General features: G+C 44.4%; 2 protein-coding genes across 2 annotated transcripts; both read right to left on the bottom strand.

Annotated features, from left to right (window-relative positions):
* Window positions 1–264: 264 nt before the first annotated feature.
* LOC120023623 (cathepsin B-like) lies at window positions 265–6,933 on the bottom strand. The gene is made up of 9 exons (XM_038967667.1): window positions 6,808–6,933; window positions 2,941–3,155; window positions 2,571–2,685; window positions 2,369–2,484; window positions 2,194–2,279; window positions 1,922–2,068; window positions 1,723–1,839; window positions 1,314–1,442; window positions 265–1,194 (listed from the first exon to the last, which is right to left on the bottom strand). The coding sequence occupies exons 2-9, from the start codon at window positions 3,147–3,149 to the stop codon at window positions 1,121–1,123; spliced, it is 993 nt and encodes a 330-aa protein (XP_038823595.1). The 5' UTR covers window positions 3,150–3,155; window positions 6,808–6,933; the 3' UTR covers window positions 265–1,120.
* Window positions 6,934–10,087: 3,154 nt separating this feature from the next.
* On the bottom strand, window positions 10,088–21,328 carry LOC120023670 (XK-related protein 5-like). Its single transcript, XM_038967722.1, has 9 exons — window positions 21,107–21,328; window positions 19,146–19,341; window positions 18,875–19,041; window positions 14,429–14,562; window positions 13,722–13,800; window positions 13,211–13,380; window positions 12,961–13,072; window positions 12,038–12,483; window positions 10,088–11,065 (listed from the first exon to the last, which is right to left on the bottom strand). Exons 1-9 carry the CDS (start codon window positions 21,222–21,224, stop codon window positions 10,367–10,369), a joined length of 2,121 nt encoding a protein of 706 aa, XP_038823650.1. The 5' UTR covers window positions 21,225–21,328; the 3' UTR covers window positions 10,088–10,366.
* Window positions 21,329–22,288: the final 960 nt, after the last annotated feature.

Genomic DNA, 22,288 nt, shown 5'->3' with positions numbered 1-22,288 from the left:
TACCAACAGCCTGGTTGTACCTGGTTTGTTAATACAGGTAATGTCCACTAACTTCTGTTGCTGCGTTAAGAGTCACTCAGTGGAGGGCTTCCTACACAAACTTAATGTCAACACACAAATGGTGTCAGCAAAGATGGGTGAAAGTAGTGGTGTCTGAGGTTTTAGGCTGGTATCTGTATAAGCACTTTGTGACGACTGCATGTCTTGCAGGGCAGGGAGAACAGGAGTTCAAGACACTCCAAAACAAGGCCAGGACAATTCAGAGACCAAGTTCAACATATTGGTTGACTTTCATTTAATGCAACTCAATACAATCATTCCAGAACACTTGATCAGAACAGAGAGAATCATTAAAGACACAGCATTCAAATAAAACAATCCCATCAGTACACAACCACTCACGCTTCCCTTAAAATCCAATTTAAAAACAAAATGTGCACAATGTTATCAGTGATCACATTAAATAAAAAATTAAGTTTAAAGCGTCATACATGAACATTTTTAAATTGATGTGATTATTGTGAACAACTACAGGGAGAGAGGACTTTTAGCACAGCTTGTGACCAATCAGACAGGAAGCAAGATGGACCTCTTGAGTCACTCACTATGGGGGGGGGGGGGGTCTCAATAGTATACCGTAGCTTCCTCTCAATCTGCACAGATGCAAATGGACAGGTACCTTTCACCTATCCTGCATTTACAGATCAGTGGAGCTGACAGTGGATATGAGGGGAAGAAGCCGCTACAGATTGAGACACCAGGAAGAACACATTTAACTAAAGACAAAGCCATGCCCAGTTCCAAGTCAACCCCTAGGCACTTCGTACACAATTCTCAGATCTGATGAGGAATCAGGAACAGGTATGAGCTATACAGTAGTAGGACAGGTATAAGCAACATGGTAGTAGCTCATGGCCTTTCCCTCAGACAGGGTAGCATTTTCTAAACCGATTATTTTGGAACTAAAGAGGTGCCTAGTGGGGTTAGGGGTTGACTGGGAATTAGAACCAGTGTAAAGGCCAGAAAGGCAGGCAGAAAGACGATGGTTTCCCTCTAGTGGAGAGGAGGACTGGTGCATCTGCAGCAGTCTGAAATCACTTCCTGGTTACTGTTGTCATGGTTACAAAGGGACACCAGCCACCATCTCAGACTCGATGCCACAGTGGTCCTTACCTCTCAGGATCTTAAAGAAACCTGGGAGACAGGACAGAGAAACACATTGTGTTGGAGTAGCCAAGAAGCACAATCTTCCTTTAGAAAAATTCACCAATAGTTTGTCCAGAGTTGTTAGAGAATTTGGATAAGTGTCTCACCATTCTCTCCCCAGTCAGTGTTCCAGGAGTTAGCAGCCAGCCAGTAAGGAGTTCCCCCCTCCTCTCCCCAGCCAAGGACCTTAATGGCATGACCTCCTACTGCACTGCCAGAGACATGCTGGTACACACCTAGACCCGAGAGAAAGTTGGGGTGTCAGAAAAACATTCATTCACACATTTAAATGACAATTGTGTCAAATTGCCAACCCATCCTTTATGGGATTAATTGACACAAACATGCATAATTCACTATTGTAACTAAATGGTCATTCTTCCAGTGTTCAATGCATAAAGAGTGGAAACATTTAAGGTAGAAATCTATACATAATAGTAAATAACATTATCCAAACTACATTCCTAGAGCAGTAAAAGCTACACTATACAGAAAAGAGAAAAGGCCTGTCCTCACCAGACTTGTAGAGCAGGAAGTCTTCGTAGACAGTGAAGGCTCCTTCCACAGGTCCATTCTTCAGGAGCTCAGTCATGATCTGCTGCTCTTCAGAGGGCAAAGTGTACGAGTTCTTACCTAGGGTACAGGAGAGAGGGCTTAGTGTGTACGTCCACTTAAAAAGAATACATCCACATTGTGTGTGAATGTGTTTACTTACCAAAGTGTTTGTCCTGCTTGTAGCCAGGTGTGTATCCAGTCTCACACTGGTTGGAACATTGTGGGGTGTCACCCTCCTCTCCTGTACAGGGGGTTCGTGTGCCGTTAACATGGTGCTCACAGGGAGGGATGGAGTAGGGCCTGCAACCTGACAGGAGAGACCAGAGAAAGAGGGAGAGTTACATACAGGGAGGGAGAGAGAAGGGTCTGACAGGAGAGATAGAAACAGGGAGAGAGAGTAGGGTCTGACAGGAGATCCCTGACCCTACATACCAACGTGAGAGTCGTAGAGTCCTCCAGTGACCAGCCCCTCTGTAGTCCAGAAGTCCCACGCAGCAGAGGGATAACCACCATTACAACTAGGAACACACACAGTAAGCAATGCTAACAACCGCCGATGCCTTACATGCAGCCATGTCACAGAGCAGGTGAATGAGGAAACACGTACCCCATGCCACAGCTGTCACAGCAGCTGAGCAGGTCTTCAGAGGAGATCTCCACGCTGACCTTGGCGTTGCTATGGATACACACACGGTCTGAGATGGCCTCCGCGGCACCAAACGCCTGCAGAGGAACAAGCACGTCAAACACACTCAACGCCATGCTTCAGTCACAGGAGTATCCTCCAGCGTGACTCCGTCTGTTCTTACCCAGCAGCTGCCACAGGAGCCCTGGTCCCGGATCTCCTTCAGAGTGGGACAGTTGGGCCACTGCTGTCTGGGGTCAAAGGTGTCAGGCAGCTCCACATCCCCTGCATACTGCACCCTACAGAGGCGAGAACAAGACAGCCATTAACCCTACAACCTACCCTAAAGAGACTGAGCGACACAGAGAGAAAACGAGAGCAAGTAACAGGAGACCGACTGAATGTTCTGTTACTGTGTAGTGTTCTTGGTAAAGTCAATCTGTAAAGCAGCTAAGGAGGAGTTATGACATTAAAAGATTAGTTCACTTCCTGCTTGAACACTTTCTGGATACAGCACACAAACATCCCCTCCATAACAACTCAGTCTCACTCACATGGCGGGCAGTTTGGGTCCTTTAAGCAGGGTTCCACACAGTCTCTTAACGTAGCTGTAGTCCACATTATGGAAGTTGTGACCAGCCTTCCATGTAGTGTTGACCTTGTTGATGTAGTCCACCATCTGGTGGGAGAGTGGAGGTAGGCGGGGCCGGGCCCAGCTGATTGACAGCCCAGACACCAGCGCCAAAAATATCACACGCCACATCACTTCCTGTAGGGACACAGCATCATGGGAACATGAGTTCAAACACTAAAGGGTAAGGTAGTGTAGTTTAGGACATTTGCAGTTGCTTGCCCAGTTTGAGGTTAAGAACCCCCCCCTTCCCAAATTAGCTTTGTTTTAGGTCAAAACAAAGCCACATATAGACCTACCAAACTGGCCCCAGGGGGTGAAGAGACATGCAGTCATGCAGGGACACAAACACTTCAGCACCCCTCCATTAAGAGGGCAGAGAGGAGAGCACTTCAGTGTAACTTCCTTGAGTACAGCACTTCAGAGAGCCTTGCTTGAATACAGCGTCAGGCATAGAAGGGCTAATGGATTTGGCTCAGGCCCACAGATCAATACCAGTGCAGACTGAAGGATGTGTCGGTCTCAGATACTGCCAAGTCATTCTTGGTATAGAATAACTTGTTGGCCACCATGACACAGCCCTAACTGGTTCAGATCAGAAAAATATATTCCATGGCTACTTTAACCAGGAACCTGACAAAACAGGAATGCACATCAGGCCTAAACACACGTTACGACATGTGGTGTGTGGTCACATCACAATTCCCAAAAATGGGCTGCACAATGGTGAAATCACATGACTGAATGAGTCAGCAGCAAGTAGCTTTACATAGAAAGCATCAGAACACATGACTGACTCCTTTCGACTCAAAGACAACCAAGCCCCACTTCCCTAAAAGAGGACTGCCTCTACGCAGGGCCAGTAGGGATCACTTCTCTAAAGCACAGCATCACTAGTCATTATGGTAGGGGAACACCAAGACATTCAGAGGTCATTTATAGACTTGATGAACGTTAAAGAGTATTAATACATAAGACATTGTTTTACCCCCTTGTCTGACAGACTACCTGGAGCAACAAGCAGTCTCACTGGCAATTCTAAAGCAGTACCTTACCTTCCATTAGTGGGTCAAGGATAAGCGATAAATAGGGCTGTGTTGTTCAGTAGGGAGAAGAACGTTTTGAATGGGAGTGAAACTGGTAGGTACTACCTGAACAGGTTAACAATATGACAGCAACAAATAACTGAGCAACAGATTAGCATGCCAGACAGGCCGATATGTAACTGTTATTGAACTCTCATAGCCTGCGACTTACGTAGCCTAACCGTAAAGTGGGAGAGGAGAGATCATGTCAGCTCAACTGTCTGCTGCAGTGGAAGAGCAGGTTCTCAAACCCACAGGGGGAAGTTAAACATTTCTCTGAAGGGACCTTTATTGTTCGGATATAAAATGAATGACTAACCTCATGACAAGGACAAATGTTTAGTCTCCAGCACCCCCATGTAACAGTCTAGGACCTTTGTGTATAGGATTTATCCAGCTAAGCACAACACTGCTGATTGAGCTACCCTTAAATGATAGTGCCCGAGAAACCGGTGTTTAAGATATTAGCACAAGTGTTAAGCCAGAGTCGAAGTCAGGCAAACCATGCCAATACATCATCCAAACACTGGCTTAACATTAAACAACAGGTTAACATTAAAATAATTGACATATCATTACCATTATTTTGATGAACTTATTCATACCATTTCATCCTTTCACAACATAGTCCCTGACACAAATCTGTGGTTGCTAACCAAGCCGGCTGGTCGTTCTATCAGTACGGTTGCCAGAGAAACGACCCAGTCGTTCAGTCTTTGTTCAGCATCTATGGTCGCGACGCAGTCATTCATTCTGAACATTCCATTGCCATACTGGCTGGCAACATTCTTATTCCTTGCATGCTAGCCAGCCAACTACAGCTAACTTAACAGAATAAGAGCAAAGTAGTCACATTTTGTTTAAGCTCTTCTCTAGTGACATTTATTTGTAACATCCATAACAATGAGTTAGAGGCACGATTTCACCTGGCACAAAAAATGTGCTCCCGCATCATGACACTTATTCAGAGGAGCTAGCCAACACAGCGAACAATAACTTCAAACTGAAACCGGTAAGACTACAAACTATCTGCATTTCGTTTGACCTTTTATACATTAATTTTTTTGTATACATCCATAAAAATACCAGCTGATTCATGATTTCGAACTGGTTGAGAAAAGCTGCCTTCCTGTCTCATCCCAACACCTACGTTCATTACTATGGGACAGCTGGAGATCGAATTTGAATATTGAAAAATGTTGCAAATGACAGACCGCAAGGTTTACACAAATCGCCACTGTTGAAAAATAAATTTGACTAAAAGAATGTTAGATGTCTAGATGCTTTTTATAGTGGAGATGGGCTGATGGGACAGAGTAAATAGATGGAATCTGTGATGTTGAAATATCTGTGGTAACTTGTGGAATAGACACACGCTTGAATGCTCTTTTAAACAATCAGCATTATACCCACCCATTGTCTAATAAAGCAATAAGGCACAAGGGGGTGTGGTATATGGCCAATAATAGCACAGATAAGTGCTGTTCTAAAGGACGCATTGCGGAGTGCCTAAACACAGCCCTTAGCCGTGGTATATTGGCCATACATCAAACCCGAGGTACCTTATTTGGTTAGCAACATAATTAGAGCAGTGAAAATAAATGTTTTGTTATATACCACAGCTGTCAGCCAATTAGCATTCAGGGCTCGAACCACCCAGTTTATAATATATAACCACCATCAAGACATTGGTTGAATTGGGTATTATGCCGTGTTTACGTGATATGAGATTGAAAACAGACAGCAAATCGGATGTCAAAGTTGGTGAATGCGGTTAGCCGCCATGGTTGACGGGGCTTGCCGCCAAAGTTAAACTATTTCAATTTTTGTCGTCTGCAGTAACGTTGTTTTCTACCGGATGTTGATTTACACTGAAGTCACAATGTAAAAGCATACCGTTGTGCCTGCTTGCTTTTGCGGTCACCCTCTTGCTTTCTTGTCCTATGTCGACAGGTATGACCGTTTTTGCGTCCCTCGTCTGAACGCAGCATTCGGCTAGTACTAGACATGGAAACGTGCCTGTACACTGGCCACGCGTGAAATAGGGGTGTCCCAGGTCTCTTTCAGATCACATGTCTTCCGATAGTAATTGTATCTCAATGTTCCTCTTGTCGCTAAGTGTGTGTCTGGCTTTCAATTTATTATCCAGATTTCAGACTGGTTTAAAGTGAAATCAGGATTTCAGTTACACACCAGTCCAGGCATGTTTGCATAAAGTCGGGCACTTTTCAGAGCCCTTTCAACATAAGATGCCTTTGAGAAATGTCTGAGTTAAGGTCACGTTAGTCATTGCATATTGTATGAAAATCTGACTTCACTTCATAACATGCACACGCTTGTGTCGAAAACAGTTGACACAAGAAAAGCGTTAAGATATAACGTTAACTGCCCATTTAAAAGTAGGCCACAAAACAAACACCGCCCGAACTAACCTGCTGCATTTCAAACTAACGTTAACTAGTAACGTTAGATCATTTAAGCCATTTTATCTGCTCGTCACAACCACATTCTTAATCAGGACATAAGTAACTTTAACGTATCTCGTTTAGCAAATAATTTTTTTTTTAGCTATAAATTGGTCTTTGTACTGTACGGGTAGTTAGCTAGCCACCCAGAAAGCTAGCTAAAACTGATACGGAGTTCCTCAAATACATCATGTTTCTAAGCGAACTGAAATTGAGTTCAATATAATAACGTCACATTACCGGTTATCTGCTTGTCAGACGTGCCTAAGACCAGTTACAGCACACTTGTACACGTCCACTTCTCCTAAATCACCTGGAAAAGTGTTTACTGATACCGTTCGGTTCTGACCTTTAAATCAGAGGAGAATCACGTGACTTGTCATGCGCCTGTTGCTTTGGTCATGGCCCTCCCTGATGGTTGCAGATTTCATTAGAAGACTTGCTGAATGGTTTTATGTCTAGTTAATAGACACAGTACGCATATTATGTAACTAATTTACTATAACAACAATGTTGATTGTAGGGGGGTTTATTCAGGTGAGATAAAATGTGCACAATTTCAAACTGAAATTCTACCTAAGCTTACATGACACACTGTCCTGAACAGGCCCCTTGATGCATGTGAAGGAGAAGTGTAGGCCTATAGAATTTGCATTTGCTAACACACATTAGGCGATTACACGTTTCAAGGATCATCAGCCCAAAAAAAACGCATTTCAAGAACAACTCGTGACTGCAAAACAAGCGAGGTCATCATATAAAGCAGCCGAGGACACGATGACGCATGCGTTTATCAAAAACCATCGACCAAATCGGAGCTATTGTAACTAACGAAGAATGATCCGTCTTCTTTCTGTTCTGTATACAGCTGAAGTAACAGAATAAAATGTGTGACTGACTGGGTTTAAACCGGTGTCATCTTCATAGCACAAAACTATGTTAGCCTACTGAGCTAAAGCCTAGGCATTTACCCTGGGGAGGTAAAAATCAAGATGGTCTCTTTCATTTCTTTACTGATTAGATTAGAACAATAGTAACAGCACTCTTCATAGTGGTAATGATAGTGTTTATTCAGGTGTACTAAAACAGTTATTAACCACCGCTAGTATTATTAGAATAAATGATGGCCAAAATCAGATGCATCACATTTACCCGATGTAACAATCATAATAAAATAAAAAATATTTTGTTAATGCATATTGTCAAGTACAGATATAAAACCTAGTCGAAACACAATTAATCACACTACCGTACACATTACATGCAGTAAATGTAACCGAAATAAAAATTCTAAGAATACAAAGCAAGAAACTGAAAATAGAAGCCCTCCATTACATTCATTGTGATGGACATTACATACAGGTAAGGCAATGAGACCCGAGAGCCATCGCAGCTGATGCTGTCGTTTCTACAAGGCAAGCGCTTATCATCAATTGATCCGTTTGATTATCAAGCCAAGGCTTTGAGATAGCATTCTAAATGCCTGTTAGTGCACTAAGATGCATTATAAAGTCCATACTGACATTAGTAGGTTATATTAGCTACCATATTAACTTTGCACAGACATACATTCTAAAAGCTAGTTAATGCAATGTGTGTTGAGTGCCTTCTTTATTCACATCTATCATTAGTTACTGTACACTGTGTCAGGCTGTATAAAAATAAGGATGGACGTGCAATGGTACCGTTTCCTCAGCTCCATCTAGCTAAACACATTCCCTTTATAGCAACAGCGTAAAACAATAGTTCAGAACTAATCTGGTCCCAGCCAGCTCTCTCTCTTGAGCCTGTGGACAAGGTTAGTTATGAACTCACTATAAAATACAATCAAACAAAATAAACTGTAAAAAAAAAATAAAAAAATCTGATAACACTGACCTCCAAACATCAATAGCAGCACGTGACCTTTACCCCCTAGAAAGGCCTGCCACTCTTTCTCTCCCTAGACCCTTCTATGAACTAAGCCCTTAGGGACTAAGGGAAGGGGCTAGGGAAAGAAATGGGACCCGGCTGTAGGGTTAAAGGATCTGGAAGCTCATCAACATTACTAGCAGCTTGTTTCAGGCACGTCCACACTGATAGATACAGTCTGCTCAGGTGCCACTTCAATAGATCAGATTAGTTGGATCTTCTTCCTGTCTCACAGGAAGTAGAAGTCATTCCTCCCTACAAATGGTTCATAAAGATCTTTACCATATAAAATGAATTCAACACTTGGAAACAGTACTTATACTGACCGAAAAGAATTGAACACAATTGAATAATCTCATATATACTGTATATTGTAATGCTAGTACCTAGCAGACTGAATTGTCTGCTTGACATGTCGGGACTAGCTGTAAACTAATCGTAAATAAGAGTATGAATATTCGTTTAAATTTCACATAATAAAAATGATTAAATTATATTACCTTATATTGCTAGGGTACCTTCAGATTAAATATCACATTTGGATCAAATAATAAATACTGTATATACAGTAAGCCTATAAAAGTATACTAAACCTTAACATGTGATCTGAGCCTCTCTTGCTTAACCAATAGCTCGCCTTCAGTTAATCACTCATATCACAATAAATCATATTTGCGCAGAAGTGCAAACTGTCTCAAATGATATCAGATATATACAAGAAAAAAAGACAAATATATAAACTCTCTTCTCTGTAAAACCTTAATAATCACAATTTAATATCATAACGCTTTATGACGGCCCTGATTCAATCAATCACATATCAAGGTAAACCACACTGAGGGTTCACTCAGAATGCTGACACTATCAGAGGTGTAAACCGTGTTAAAACCGACACACCCTTACAAGTTATTATTTCCACAGACATTATCATTGAATGTGGACATGAAGCTTCATATGTCATTAGAATACAGCGTAAACATTCTGAATAAAGTCACAATGCAATTGATTTGATCTGTGATTGAATCAGGGCCTAAGAGAAAAGGATACCCCACTGTTACTTCATTAAAGACTACTTCCAGTCCAATCTTTTATCTTAGTGTGTCTGTGTGTGACAGTTACATGTGGATTCACAACCTCATACTGGCTGATAATACTGGATTCTCAAGACATGCTATAGTTATTTAGTGTGAAACACATCTGGCTAGCCTGGGGGCCAGGCTGGTTCTGAATTCGTCAACAAGCCCTTGGCTAGTAATAAAGCAGTTGTCTCGCATGATAACAAAGTTGTAATAGCACTGTTGAAAGCAGAACCAGCCTGACACCCAGGCTAATGTCATGTATCTTCTACAATACTCTCTTTATATTGTTTTCTATATAATCTCTACATCTGGGTCAAATACAATATGATAAACTGGGTGGTTCGAGCCCTGATTGCTGATTGGCTGACAGACGTGGTATATCAGACCGTATACCACTGGTATGACAAAACACTTATTTTTACTGCCCTAATTATGTTGGTAACCAGTTTGTAATGGCAATAAGGCACCTCTGGGGATTTGTGGTATATGGCCAATACACCACGGCTAAGGGCTGTATCCAGGAACTCCGCTTTGCGTTGTGCTAAGAACAGCCCTTAGCCGTGGTATATTGGCCATATACCACACCCCTTCGGGCCTTATTGTTTAAATGTAAAATACTTTCAAATACTTTACGCTCGCTTGATTTAGCTTGGAATGGAACAGTGGTACAATGGAACTAATGAAATAATCCCAAAAGTGTAAACTCCGCCACCCAGCTGCACATCGGTCGAGCTAAATCAAACACACGGCAACGTGTATTTGAGAGTATTTGACCAGGTCTAATCATTTCGCTCCACCCATTGGCCCCTCTAGATCAATTTATCTCTATGGTCTACAAACTGGACCAGTTGTTTTCTAGCATGGGTGGTAATGGCGGTGGTGGTGGTAGTAGAGGGGCCAGGGCCTGGTTCCTCTGGCCCAGCACGAGGCTCCTGTCTGGGTGTAGAGGTGAAGAGGGGCTCCCTGATGCGGTAGGGGCTCCGGTAGCTGGAGATGGGTGACAGCTCAGAGCCCCAGCCCAGGTAGCTACCGCTGGACGGGGAGACTGCGTCAGTGCTGAAATACAAGGTGGTGCCGGACTCCGCAGGTTTGAAGTTCCGCTGGGGGCTTCCCATGCCCATCAGCAGGGACGGTGACCTTTTCTCTGGAGACGAACCACGTCTGACATCCAGTGACCCCACAGAAGGTGACCCTTGGGTGCTGGAGGTGACCACGTTGCTGTCGATGTGTCGGTAGTCTGGGTGCCTGGGGGACGAGGGTGTGGGGGATCCATAGGCGGCGCTCTGGAAGTCTTCGTCGTCTCGATCGTCGGAGGGAGGGGGGCTGGAGTCATCCTGCTGGGTGGCAGGCTCAGAGTGGTGGCAGGCTCTGACCTCAACTAGGACCTCCACCAGTGGCAGCTTGACCTCCTGGATGGGAGAGGGAGAGGACAGCACCGGTCTCACCTCATGTCTCACCGCCTGTCTCACCTCACTGATGATGTCTCTTGCTGGGGCCGCCTTTATCACCTGAGGGGAAGGAAGACAGACATTATTGTGAAAGGTTCCACATCAAGGAGAAAGCTAACGGGTCCCAGGAGTCAAACATAGAGGATAAGATCCAACAATAGTAGAGAACAGTAAATCAAGCCTCAACTTGACGCCTGCTCCCAGAAGTGCTCTGTTTTAAGACAGACTACATTCAACCACATAGAACATTCAACCACAGACAACATTCAACCACAGACAACATGCAACCACAGACAACATTCAACCACAGACAACATTCAACCACAGACAACATTCAACCACATAGAACATTCAACCACATAGAACATTCAACCACAGACAACATTGAACCACAGACAACATTCAACCACAGACAACATTCAACCACAGACAACATTCAACCACAGACAACATTCAACCACAGACAACATTCAACCACAGACAACATTCAACCACATAGAACATTCAACCACAGACAACATTCAACCACATAGAACATTCAACCACATAGAACATTCAACCACAGACAACATTCAACCACAGACAACATTCAACCACATAGAACATTCAACCACAGACAACATTCAACCACAGAGAACATTCAACCACAGACAACAAGCAACCACAGACAACATTCAACCACAGACAACATTCAACCACAGACAACATTCAACCACAGACAACATTCAACCACAGACAACATTCAACCACATAGAACATTCAACCACATAGAACATTCAACCACAGACGACATTCAACCACAGACAACATTCAACCACAGACAACATTCAACCACATAGAACATTCAACCACATAGAACATTCAACCACAGACAACATTCAACCACAGACAACATTCAGAGTGAAGATTTAATTGAAAAATATAGGAGTTCTGGTCCTCCAAACATGGCACAGCAGCTTGCCAAAAACAACAACATGTGAAGTGTACACTTCAGGGAAACGGGGAAGACATTCAATTGGGTGCTCATCTCACCTCCTCCACCTCTTTGACCTGGGGAAGGTTGAGAGAAGGTTGTTGAACGTTGGGAGTAGGTTGTGGAACGTTGGGAGTAGGTTGTGGAACGATGGGAGAAGGTTGCGGAATGTCCGGGGACCTTGGCAGAGCCATTTCCCGTAGTCCCAGCAGCCCGGCCAATCCCCCTTCGCCATAAGCGTGGCTTATTCTAGCCACATCCCCCGTCTTCAGGGCTAGGCGAATAAGCAGCCAGTGGTGGTGCTTCCAGCCCTGCCATTGGCTAGGGAGGTCCAACAAAGTACCACCCCCAACAAGTTGACCGTGTCGATGGTTCTTTTCATCCAATGAGAGAGAAGAGCCCCGGTCTGCACAAGCACCGCCCATTCCATGGTTACGAATGCTCTGGAAGATCTCAAAGGCCTTGGGGTGGAGGAACCGGTAGTACAGCACTAGAGCTATCACACCTGGGGGAACACAGAGGAGACAGGCGAGTGTGTATGGGTGGGTTCTTCTATCCTTGTGGGGACCTACAATCCCCCAAAGTCCCCACAAGGATAGTAAAACAAGGAAAATTCCCCCTCGTGGGGACATTCCCCATGTCTCCATGAGGACAAAGGCTATTTTAAGATTAGGTGTTAAATTTAGGGTTAGAATTAGGATTAGGGTTAGAATTAGGTTTAGGGTTAGAATTAGGATTAGAATTAGGTTTAGGGTTAGAATTAGGTTTAGGTTTAGAATTAGGGTTATGGTAAGAGTAAGGGGTTAGTTGTTAGGAGTTAGCTTTAGGGTTATGGTTAGGGGAAATAGGATTTTGAATGGAAATTCATTTTGTGTGTGTGTGTGTGTGTGTGTGTACATATGTATGTATGTATGTATGTATGTATGTATGTGTGTATGTATGTATGTATGTGTGTGTGTGTGTGTGTGTGTGTGTGTCTCACCAATGAGGAAACTACAGAACACAGCGGTTGGGATACCCATGCTATCCCATGATGCAGCACTGAAAAAGTCGGAACCTGCCAGCAGAAGAAGAGCGTTCTCGATAAACATGGCCTGCAGGAGAGAGCAGAGAGTTACACACACACACACACACACACACACACACACACACACACACACACACACACACACACACACACACACACACACACACACACACACACACACACACACAGCGAGAGAGAGACCCACCAGGTAGAATCCGGCCATGCGGCATCGGGAGGCTCCGTCCTTGACGTTGAGGAAGAGGAAGATGTGAACAGCTCCCAGCACCAGGTTGAACAGGTGCCAGCGCAGCGGCGTTTTGATGATGTCACTCTGCTGAGACACCAACCAGAACGTAGCACCCAACCAGTGAAGACCTGAGACACATGGGTGCAGGACAAACATCACTGAATGCTCACACACACACACACACGCACGCACACACACGCTCGCTCGCACGCACAAGCACACACACACACACACACACACACAAGCACACACACACACACGCACGCACACACACGCTCGCTCGCACGCACAAGCACACACACACACACACACAAGCACACACACACACACGCACGCACACACACGCTCGCTCGCTCGCACAAGCACACACACACACACACACACACACACAAGCACACACACACACACACACAAGCACACGCACACACAATAAAAGAGACTTTCACACACATATACTGTACACACTCACCAATAACTCCAAGGACCCACTGACGGAACAGGCGTGTGAAGAGCGCGAGGGTGGCGAGACGTGCTCCCAACATGCTGACCTAAACACAATACAATAAGTCTGTTACTATCACACAAACACACACACACATGCCCAGCCCAAACGACACACCGAGCCCAGCCAACACACCCAGCCCACACACCTAGCCCACACAGCCCAACCGACACACCCAGCCCAGCCCACACACACACCCAGCCCAACCGACACACCCAGCCCAGCCCACACACCCAGCCCGGCCCACACACCCAGCCCAACCGACACACCCAGCCCAGCCCACACACCCAGCCCACACAGCCCAACCGACACACCCAGCCCACACACCCAGCCCAGCCCACACACCCAGCCCACACAGCCCAACCGACACACCCAGCCCAGCCCACACACACAGCTCAACCGACACACCCAGCCCAGCCCACACACCCACCCCACCCAGCCCAACCGACACACCCAGCCCAGCCCACACACACAGCTCAACCGACACACCCAGCCCAGCCCACACACCCACCCCACCCAGCCCAACCGACACACCCAGCCCAGCCCAGCCCACACACCCAGCCCAGCCCAATCAACACACCCAGCCCAGCCGACACACCCAGCCCTGACGCCCAGTCCACCTAGCCCAGCCCAGCCCGCACGACCAACCCACCCAGCCCAGGCAACCCTCCTACCCTCCAGAGCAGTCTACAGGTGATAGCAGCAGGGGACATGGGGAGATGTCCAGGTCTGATGAGGGAACAGGCTCTGGCATACAGCACCAAGGCCCAGGCCAGGGACAACAGACACACCACAAAACATACCGAGACTGGAGAGAGAGAGAGAGAGAGAGAGAGAGAGAGAGAGAGAGAGAGAGAGAGAGAGAGAGAGAGAGAACGAGAACGAGAACATGAATATTCTGTAAGGAGATTGTATCAAACACACAGGATGGTATTCAGAGAGGGAGGGATGGTGGTAGCTAAAGGATTAAAAACAAACAAAAGACAACTAAGTTATATTGAGAATATACACTACCGTTCAAAAGTTTGGAGTCACTTAGAAATGTCCTTGTTTTTGAAAGAAAAACACATTTTTTTGTCCATTAAAATAACATCAAATTGATCAGAAATACAGTGTAGACTTTGTTAATGTTGTAAATGACTATTGTAGCTGGAAATAGCAGATTTTTTATGGAATATCTACATAGGCGTACAGAGGCCCATTATCAGCAACCATCACTCCTGTGTTACAATGGCACGTTGTGTTAGCTAATCCAAGTTTATCATTTTAAAAGGCTAATTGAACATTATAAAACCATTTTGCAATTATGTTAGCACAGCTGAAAACTGTTGTTCTGATTAAAGAAGCAATAAAACTGGCCATCTTTAGACTAGTTGAGTATCTGGAGCTTCAGCATTTGTGGGTTCGATTACAAGCTCAAAATGGCCAGAAACAAAGACCTTTCTTCTGAAACTCGTCAGTCTATTCTTGTTCTGAGAAATGAAGGCTATTCCATGTGGGAAATTGCCAAGAAGCTGAAGATCTTGTACAACGCTGTGTACTACTCCCTTCACAGAACAGTGCAAACTGGCTCTAACCAGAATAGAAAGAGGAGTAGGAGGCCCCGGTGCACAACTGAGCAAGAGGTCAAGTGCATTAGAGTGTCTAGTTTGAGAAACAGACACCTCACAAGTCCTCAACTGGCAGCTTCATTAAATAGTACCCGCAAAACACCAGTCAATGTAAACAGTGAAGAGGCGACTCCGGGATGCTGGCCTTCCAGGCAGAATTGCAAAGAAAAAGCCATATCTCAAATCAAATCAAATGTATTTGTCACATACACATGGTCAGCAGATGTTAATGGAAGTGTAGCGAAATGCTTGTGCTTCTAGTTCCGACAATGTAGTAATAACAACGAGTAATCTAACCTAACAATTTCACAACAACTACCTTATACACACAAGTGTAAAGGAATGAATACGAATATGCACATAAAAATATATAAATGAGTGATGGCCGAACGGCATAGGCAAGATGCAGTAGATGTTATAGAGTACAGTATATACATATAGGATTAGTAATGTAGGGTATCTGACTGGTCAATAAAAATAAAAGATTAAGATGGGCAAAAAAATAGACACTGGACAGAGGAACTCTGCCTAGAAGGCCAGCATCCTGGAGTCACCTCTTCACTGTTGACGTTGAGACTGGTGTTTTGTGTGTAGAGCGCCTTGACAGGAGTGTGGCGAGGCACAGATCTGGGGAAGGGTACCAATTTTTTTTTGCAGCATTGAAGATTCCCAAAAACACTGTGGCCTCCATCATTCTTAAATGGAAGAAGTTTGGAACCACCAAGACTCTTCCTAGAGCTGGCCGCCCGGCCAAACTGAGCAATCAGGGAGAAGAGCCTTGGTCAGGGAGGTGACCAAGAACCCGATGGTCACGCTGACAGAGCTCTAGAGTTCCTCTCTAGAGAAGGGAGAACCTTCCAGAAGGACAACCATCTCTGCAGCACTCCACCAATCAGGCCTTTACGGGTAGAGTGGCCAGACAGAAGCAACTCCTCAGTAAAAGGCACATGACACAGCCCACTTGGAGTTTGCCAAACGGCACCTAAAGACTTTCAGACCATGAGAAACAAGATTCACTGGTCTGATGAATCCAAGATAGAACTCTTTGGCCTGAATGCCAAGCGTCACGTCTGGAGGAAACCTGGCACCATCCCTATGGCGAAGCATGGTGGTGGCAGAATCATGCTGTTGGGATGTTTTTCAGTGGCAGGGACTGGGAGACTAGTCAGGATCGAGGCAAAGATGAACGGAGCAAAGTACAGAGAGATCCTTGATGAAAACCTGCTCCAGAGCTCTCAGAGCCTCAGACTGGGACGAAGGTTCACCTTCCAACAGGACAACAACCCTAAGCACACAGCCAAGACAACGCAGGAGTGGCTTCGGGACTAGTCTCTGAATGTCCTTGAGTGGCCCAGCAACTTAAACCTGATTGAATATCTCTGGAGAGACCTGAAAATAGCTGTGCAGCAATGCTCCCCATCCAACCTGACAGAGCTTGAGAGGATCTGCAGAGAAGAATGGGAGAAACTCCCTAAATACAGGTGTGTCAAGCTTGTAGCGTCATTCCCAAGAAGACTGAGTAAAGGGTCTGAATACTTATGTAAATGTTATATTTCCGTTTTTACTTTTAATAAATTAGCAAACATTTCTAAAAAACAATTTTATCTTTGTCATTATGGGGTATTGTGTGTAAATTGATGAGGAAAATGTTTTATTTAATCAATTTTAGAATAAGGCTGTAACGTAACAAAATGTGGAAAAAGTCAAGGGGTCTGAATACTTTCCGAAGGCACTGTATATTTATATTTAGAAAAAAATATATGGGGGATTAGAAATGACGCAGACACAACGAATTGCAAAACTTGCTGAAGCTGGGGACTTACAGTTGAAGTCGGAAGTTCACATACACCTTAGCCAAATACATTTAAACTCAGTTTTTCACAATTCCTGACATTTAATCCTAGTAAAAATTCCCTGTTTTAGGTCAGTTAGAATCACCACTTCATTTAAAGAATGTGAAATGTCAGAATAATAGTAGAGAGAATTATTTATTTAAGCTTTTATTTCTTTCATCACATTCCCAGTGGGTCAGAAGTTTACATACACTCAATTAGTATTTGGAAGCATTGCCTTTAAATTCTTTAACTTGGGTCAAACATTTTGGGTAGCCTTTCACAAGCTTCCCACAATAAGTTGGGTGAATTTTGGCCCATTTCTCCTGACAGAGCTGGTGTAACTGAGTCAGGTTTGTAGGCCTCTTTGCTCGCACACGCTTTTTCAGTTCTGTCCACAAATCTTCTATAGGATTAAGGTCAGGACTTTGTAATGGCCATTCCAATACTTTGACTTTGTTGTCCTTAAGCCATTTTGCCACAACTTTGGAAGTATGCTTGGGGTCATTGTCCATTTGGAAGACGCATTTGCGACCAAGCTTTGACTTCCTAACTGACGTCTTGAGATGTTGCTTCAATATATTCAAATAGTTTTCCGTCCTCATGATGCCATCTATTTTGTGAAGTGCACCAGTCCTCCCTGCAGCAAAGCACCCCCACAACATGATGATGCCACCCCTGTGCTTCATGGTTGGGATGGTGTTCTTCGGCTTGCAAGCCTCTCCCTTTTTCCTCCAAACATAACGATGGCCATTATGGCCAAAAAGTTATATTTTTGTTTCATCGGACCAGAGGACATTTCTCCAAAAAGTACAATCTTTGTCCCAATGTGCAGTTGAAAACCGTAGTCTGGCTTTTTTATGGAGGTTTTGGAGCAGTGGCTTCTTCCTTGTTGAGCGGTCTTTCAGGTTATGTCGATAGAGGACTCATTTTACTGTGGATGTAAATACTTTTGTACCTGTTTCCTCCAGCATCTTCACAAGGTCTTTTGCTGATGTTCTGGGAAGAAGACAGAATGCGTCTCCTTCCTGAGCGGTATGACGGCTGCGTGGTCCCACGGTGTTTATACTTGCGTACTATTGTTTGTACAGATGAACGTGGTACCTTCAGGCATTTGGAAATTGTTCCCAGGGATGAACCAGACTTGTGGAGGTCTACAATTTTTTTTCTGAGGTCTTGGCTGATTTCTTTTGATTTCCCCATGATATCAAGCAGAGGCACTGAGTTTGAAGGTAGGCCTTGAAATACATCCACAGGTACACCTCCAATTGACTCAAATGATGTCAATTAGCCTATTCTTCTAAAGCCATGACATCATTTTCTGGAATTTTCTAAGCTGTTTAAAGGCGCAGTCAACTTAGTGTATGTAAACTTCTGACCCACTGGAATTGTGATACAGTGAATTATAAATGAAATAATCTGTGTGTAAGCAATTGTTGGGAAAATGACTTGTGTCATGCACAAAGTAGATGTCCTAACCGACTTGCCAAAACTATAATTTGTTAACAAGAAATTTGTGGAGTGGTTGAAAAACTAGTTTTAATGACTCCAACCTAAGTGTATGTAAACTTCCGACTTCAACTGTATATTGATGGAAGCTACAATCTATCTGCGATATTAAAGCTGAACTACCTCCTAAAACAAAAACAACACAAACACACAGAGACACATGTAGTACCTGGTGAAGATAGTCCTACATCTGTACAGATGAGGACGTAGGTCTGCAGGACGGTCTGTGGCAGAGTGACCACCAGCGCCTCCAACAGGCGGAGAGCTGAAACGTCAGCCTGCTGCATTATCTCACTACACTGATCCTCTCTAGTGGACGTCATAGTCTCCCATAACCTGGAACACAACAACACAGAGTCAGAGAGAGTGTTCTCGTTTCATCGTTGACCTCTAAACCCCGGACCTCTAACGCCAAAGAGGGTACTACAGTGGTACGTTACCTTCTAAAGATGCCCAGGTGCAGGATGTGAGTCCATTTGAGGTCTTTGCTACGTATACGTCCATCCGCCTGGTACCACAGCCAACTGAGCAACTGGGGACCCCACCCAGGGAGGAGGAACAAGGCCGTAAGCCCCGCCCAGTGGGCATAGCAATAGTTATGCCCCACCCACAGGTAGTACACAAAACAGTAGATCACTGTGGACACACACACAGGTAGATCATTAGAGATGATACAGGACATCTACACACACATACACACACTGTATTTTCTAGTGTAATGGCAGCTGGTCTTTACATAATGTGACAATGATGGGCACTGTTTGGTACTTAGGTCAACATAAAACACTGGACACACCTGGTACCAAACAGGACACACCTGGTACCAAACTGGACACACCTGGTACCAAACAGGACACACCGGGTACCAAACAGGACACACCTGGTACCAAACTGGACACACCTGGTACCAAACAGGACACACCGGGTACCAAACTGGACACACCTGGTACCAAACAGGACACACCTGGTACCAAACTGGACACACCTGGTACAAAACAGGACACACCTGGTACCAAACAGGACACACCTGGTACCAAACAGGACACACCTGGTACCAAACAGGACACACCTGGTACCAAACTGGACACACCTGGTACCAAACAGGACACACCTGGTACCAAACAGGACACACCGGGTACCAAACAGGACACACCGGGTACCAAACTGGACACACCTGGTACCAAACTGGACACACCTGGTACCAAACAGGACACACCTGGTACCAAACAGGACACACCGGGTACCAAACAGGACACACCGGGTACCAAACAGGACACACCTGGTACCAAACTGGACACACCTGGTACCAAACTGGACACACATGGTACCAAACAGGACACACCTGGTACCAAACTGGACACACATGGTACCAAACAGGACACACCTGGTACCAAACTGGACACACCGGGTACCAAACAGGACACACCGGGTACCAAACTGGACACACCTGGTACCAAACAGGACACACCGGGTACCAAACAGGACACACCTGGTACCAAACTGGACACACCTGGTACCAAACAGGACACACCGGGTACCAAACAGGACACACCGGGTACCAAACTGGACACACCTGGTACCAAACAGGACACACCTGGTACCAAATTGTCCATAACACCCAAGACACAGAGAAGGCTAATTAAAACGTAATCAATATGTAATTATCTAACGAATGTGTAATGTATTTTCCCAAACGGCAAGTGTGATAAGCAGTAGAACAGTGAGGGCAGTTTCAACATCTGTGTGTGTGTATGTGTGTGTGTGTGTGTGTGTATGTGTGTGTGTGTGTGTGACCTCTATCATGACTATAGGCTGAGGACAGGGTTGGGCCTGGGTGATGCTGCTGCTGTCTCTTATCTCTAATAGGCTACAAAATGCACGCGCCTCCTGCCTCTAAAGAACCACTTACTGAACGATGCGGTGCTCTATGTCCGCCTCTCCCTTTCCTCTCCACCCCCTCCCCCTCGTTCTCTCTCCCTGTCCCAGTAATATTAACCATCTGCCGGAGCAGCCCGACCAGTAGGGGAGAATAGGGTCCGCCCATTCCCCTATCCATTTATGGCATACAGAAAAAGGCGCTCGAATATGACAGAAATGCGCCACTTTTCTATGAGCATGACTTTAGGTACAGCAGAAATGTTGTTCGCGGCTGATGTTGCATGTTCATAACACCATAACACCTACATCGACACTAGTAATGCACGCACCTATAAAGATTGTAATGCATCTGAAAATGCAGATTAAAATTAAAATACTTTGGGAAATATCAATGAAACCGTCATGCAACCTTCCCTGGTTTAACACTGTACTGTTATGATTGTAGCCTAGGTGTGGTGAGAGAATACAGGCCTATCTCCATCACTGGAGGGGTGTGCGTGTGCGTTTAGGCAGTGATACTTACGCGCAGTCCGCTCAGCCACAATGAGAAATGCAGTAAATGCGAAGACGCAGACATGGCAGCAGGCCACGCACGAGCCTCCCCGAATGGCCATGGCCCGGGCCGTGGTGTATTGTCTCATCACGGAGATGTAGAATCTTGATCTGCAATGCTGCGATGAATCCCACGCAGCAGTATTGACTCGTCCGTTCCAAGGTAGGGTACCCCTGTGCTCTGCTCCGTTATCCCTTGGAGACTGCTTCTGACGTCATGGCCTCGCATTAAAGCCACAGTCTGTGATTTTGTTTCAGTAATTTTCAACTGATGAATCAAATTGGTACAACATGCCTTTTATTAGATAGTTAATACATTATTAGTATCCTGTATTAGAATAACATATTATTATCCTGATGGTTACCAAATAACTAAGAATATTACCAAAGATTTGTGCTATCACTCTATTGTTTAAGAGACAAAAAAATGATGTCGGCTGTAACTTCAAGGTTTTCATGTCCCTCTCGTTACCAGTGGTGGAAAAAGAACTCAATTGTCATATTTGAGTAAAATTAAAGATACCTTTTAATAGAAAAATACTCAAGTAAAAGTGAAAGTCACCCAGTAAAATACTACTTGAGTAAAAGTCTAATAGTATTTGTTTTAAAATATACTTAAGTAAAAGTAAATGGAAATGCTAAAATGTATAGTATCAAAAGAAAAAGTATAAATCATTTCAACTTCCTTATATTAAGCAAACCAGACGGCACCATTTTCTTGTTTTTATTTATTTACGGATAGCAAGGGGCAACACTCCAACACTCAGACATCATTTACAAACCAAGCATTTGTGTTTAGTGAGTCTGCCAGATCAGAGGCAGTAGGGAGGACCAGGGATGTTCTCCTGATAATTGTACCATTTTCCTGTCAAAATGTAATACGTTTGGGTGTCAGGGAAAATACATGTAGTAAAAAGTACATTATTTTCTTTAGGAATGTAGTGAAGTAAAAGTAAAAATTGCCATAAATATAAATAGTAAAGTAAAGTACAGATACAAAAATAGTAAAGTACAAAAAAACTACTTAATTAAGTAGTACTTAAAAGTATTTTTACTCAAGTACTTTACACCACTGCTGATGACATGTCATTCCTTGACCACTACAAATAGAAATAGCTATTCATGGATCAAATTGTTAAATGATCTGTGCTGA

Source organism: Salvelinus namaycush, chromosome 28 (genome assembly GCF_016432855.1).
Source record: "Salvelinus namaycush isolate Seneca chromosome 28, SaNama_1.0, whole genome shotgun sequence".
Classification (NCBI taxonomy): domain Eukaryota; kingdom Metazoa; phylum Chordata; class Actinopteri; order Salmoniformes; family Salmonidae; genus Salvelinus; species Salvelinus namaycush.
Note: the sequence above shows the minus strand (reverse complement) of the source record. Positions and strands in the feature narration are given on the sequence as shown.